Here is a 1758-nt window from a genome sequence, read left to right as displayed (position 1 = left end):
AACTCAGAGCCACAAGATATCAATAGGGCCAAGAGAAAAGTAGGATTCAAAGAGGGACTTGATGTTTATATGGGTAAACAGAAAATCCAATTACAGTAGTGAGGATTTGATTTAAAAAGTCTTGGAAGAGATCTAAACCTTCCAGATTTACATCACAAAATGTGTCTAACTAGTTGGTGTCAGGGGGAAACTTTCCCTAGGAGCAGGTTATCTCATAGCTGCCTGTTGCAAGGCTTCTTCCACCTTCCTCTGTATCATCTGGAACTGGCCACTGGATACTCAGTTAGATGGACTGCAGGTCTGATCCAGTCTGGCAGTGCCTATCTTCCTATCGGTGCTGTAAATCCAAGACTATGTATTTGCTGATCTTCCTTAAGCTCCTGGGAGTCTCTCAAGTTGCACTCAGAAAAATGTCTTGTTAAATATCATCTAGTCTCCTGTTCTTTTTTTTTTAGGAAGGAAATCTCCAAACTCTTTGGAACGGCCCAGTCCATTATGTCAGCTGTCAATGACACCAACTTCAACTCGGCAGTGTTCCTTCTCACCGGGATACCGGGGAAGGAAGACATCTATCTCTGGATCTCTATCCCCTTCTGCTTAATATATTTTATTTCGATAGTAGGAAATTCAGTCATTCTGTTCATTATAAAAACAGATCCAAGCCTTCATGAGCCCATGTACATTTTCCTTTCCATGTTAGCCATCACAGACCTTGCCTTATCAATAGCCACCATGCCAACAATCTTGGGCATATACTTGTTTAACTCTGGGGAGATCAGCCTTAATGCCTGTTTTGCCCAGCTGTTCTTCATCCACTTTGTTGTAAAAACTGAATCCTCTGTGCTCGTTTTGATGGCCTTTGACCGCTTTGTTGCAATCTGTAACCCACTGAGATATGCTTCCATCTTAACCATGCCGAGAATAGCTAAGATGGGGTTGGTGTTTGTGCTAAAAGGGGTGGCCATAGAATTACCATTCCCCTTTCTCCTGAAACAGTTCCGATACTGTCAAGCCAACGTCCTCTCCCATTCCTACTGCCTGCATCAGGATGTCATGAAGTTGGCTTGTTCGGACATCACAGTCAACAACATCTATGGCTTGTCTGTGGCAGTCTTAACAGAGGGGTTGGACTCGATGCTCATCTTCCTCTCTTATGTGATGATCCTCAAAACAGTGCTGAGCATCGCATCCCATGCAGAGTGCCTCAGGGCCCTGAATACCTGTGTCGCTCACCTCTGTGCCGTCCTGCTCTTCTACATACCAGTCATTGGCCTGGCTGTGATACACAGATTCTGGAATAGCTCTTCTCACTTACTTAAGATTCCCCTGGGATACGTCCACCTGCTGGTTCCCCCCCTGATGAATCCAATCGTGTACAGTGTGAAAAGCAAACATCTTCGTGCGAGGATAATCAGGGCATTCGTCAAGTGAAGGGTCAGTTCATCACCCAGCTCCAGCGCCTGTGACACAGGAGACAAAAAACATGAGTGACGCCCATTGCCAGCTATTCCACCCTGGTTCCTTTTCCCCTGAGGCTCCTCCCTTTGCCTCATCTCTTCCCCCAAGGTCCCACCTCTACTACTCCCCTTTAACTGAGACTCTGCTCAATCTTTCTGGTTGGAAGCCACAGTTGGGTCATGGTAAGAAGTGCCCAGAGATTCACAGTGTCTGTGAGGTGCCTCAGACCCTCCACATTTCCCCCCCCCCAGGATGTACAAGCCAAGGAAAGTGGACAGTCCTGGGTTCCTCACATGAGGC

The 1758-nt window shown here is 46.5% G+C and overlaps 1 protein-coding gene across 1 annotated transcript; it reads left to right on the top strand.

Moving 5' to 3' along the window:
* Positions 1-495: 495 nt before the first annotated feature.
* LOC123348796 (olfactory receptor 51G2-like) lies at positions 496-1431 on the top strand. The gene has a single exon (XM_044986440.1). The coding sequence runs from the start codon at positions 496-498 to the stop codon at positions 1429-1431; it is 936 nt and encodes a 311-aa protein (XP_044842375.1).
* Positions 1432-1758: the final 327 nt, after the last annotated feature.

This window comes from Mauremys mutica, chromosome 1, assembly GCF_020497125.1.
Source record: "Mauremys mutica isolate MM-2020 ecotype Southern chromosome 1, ASM2049712v1, whole genome shotgun sequence".
In the NCBI taxonomy this organism is placed as follows: Eukaryota; Metazoa; Chordata; order Testudines; family Geoemydidae; genus Mauremys; species Mauremys mutica.
The sequence above is the reverse complement of the archived record's forward strand: the minus strand, read 5'-3'. Positions and strand labels throughout refer to the sequence as shown.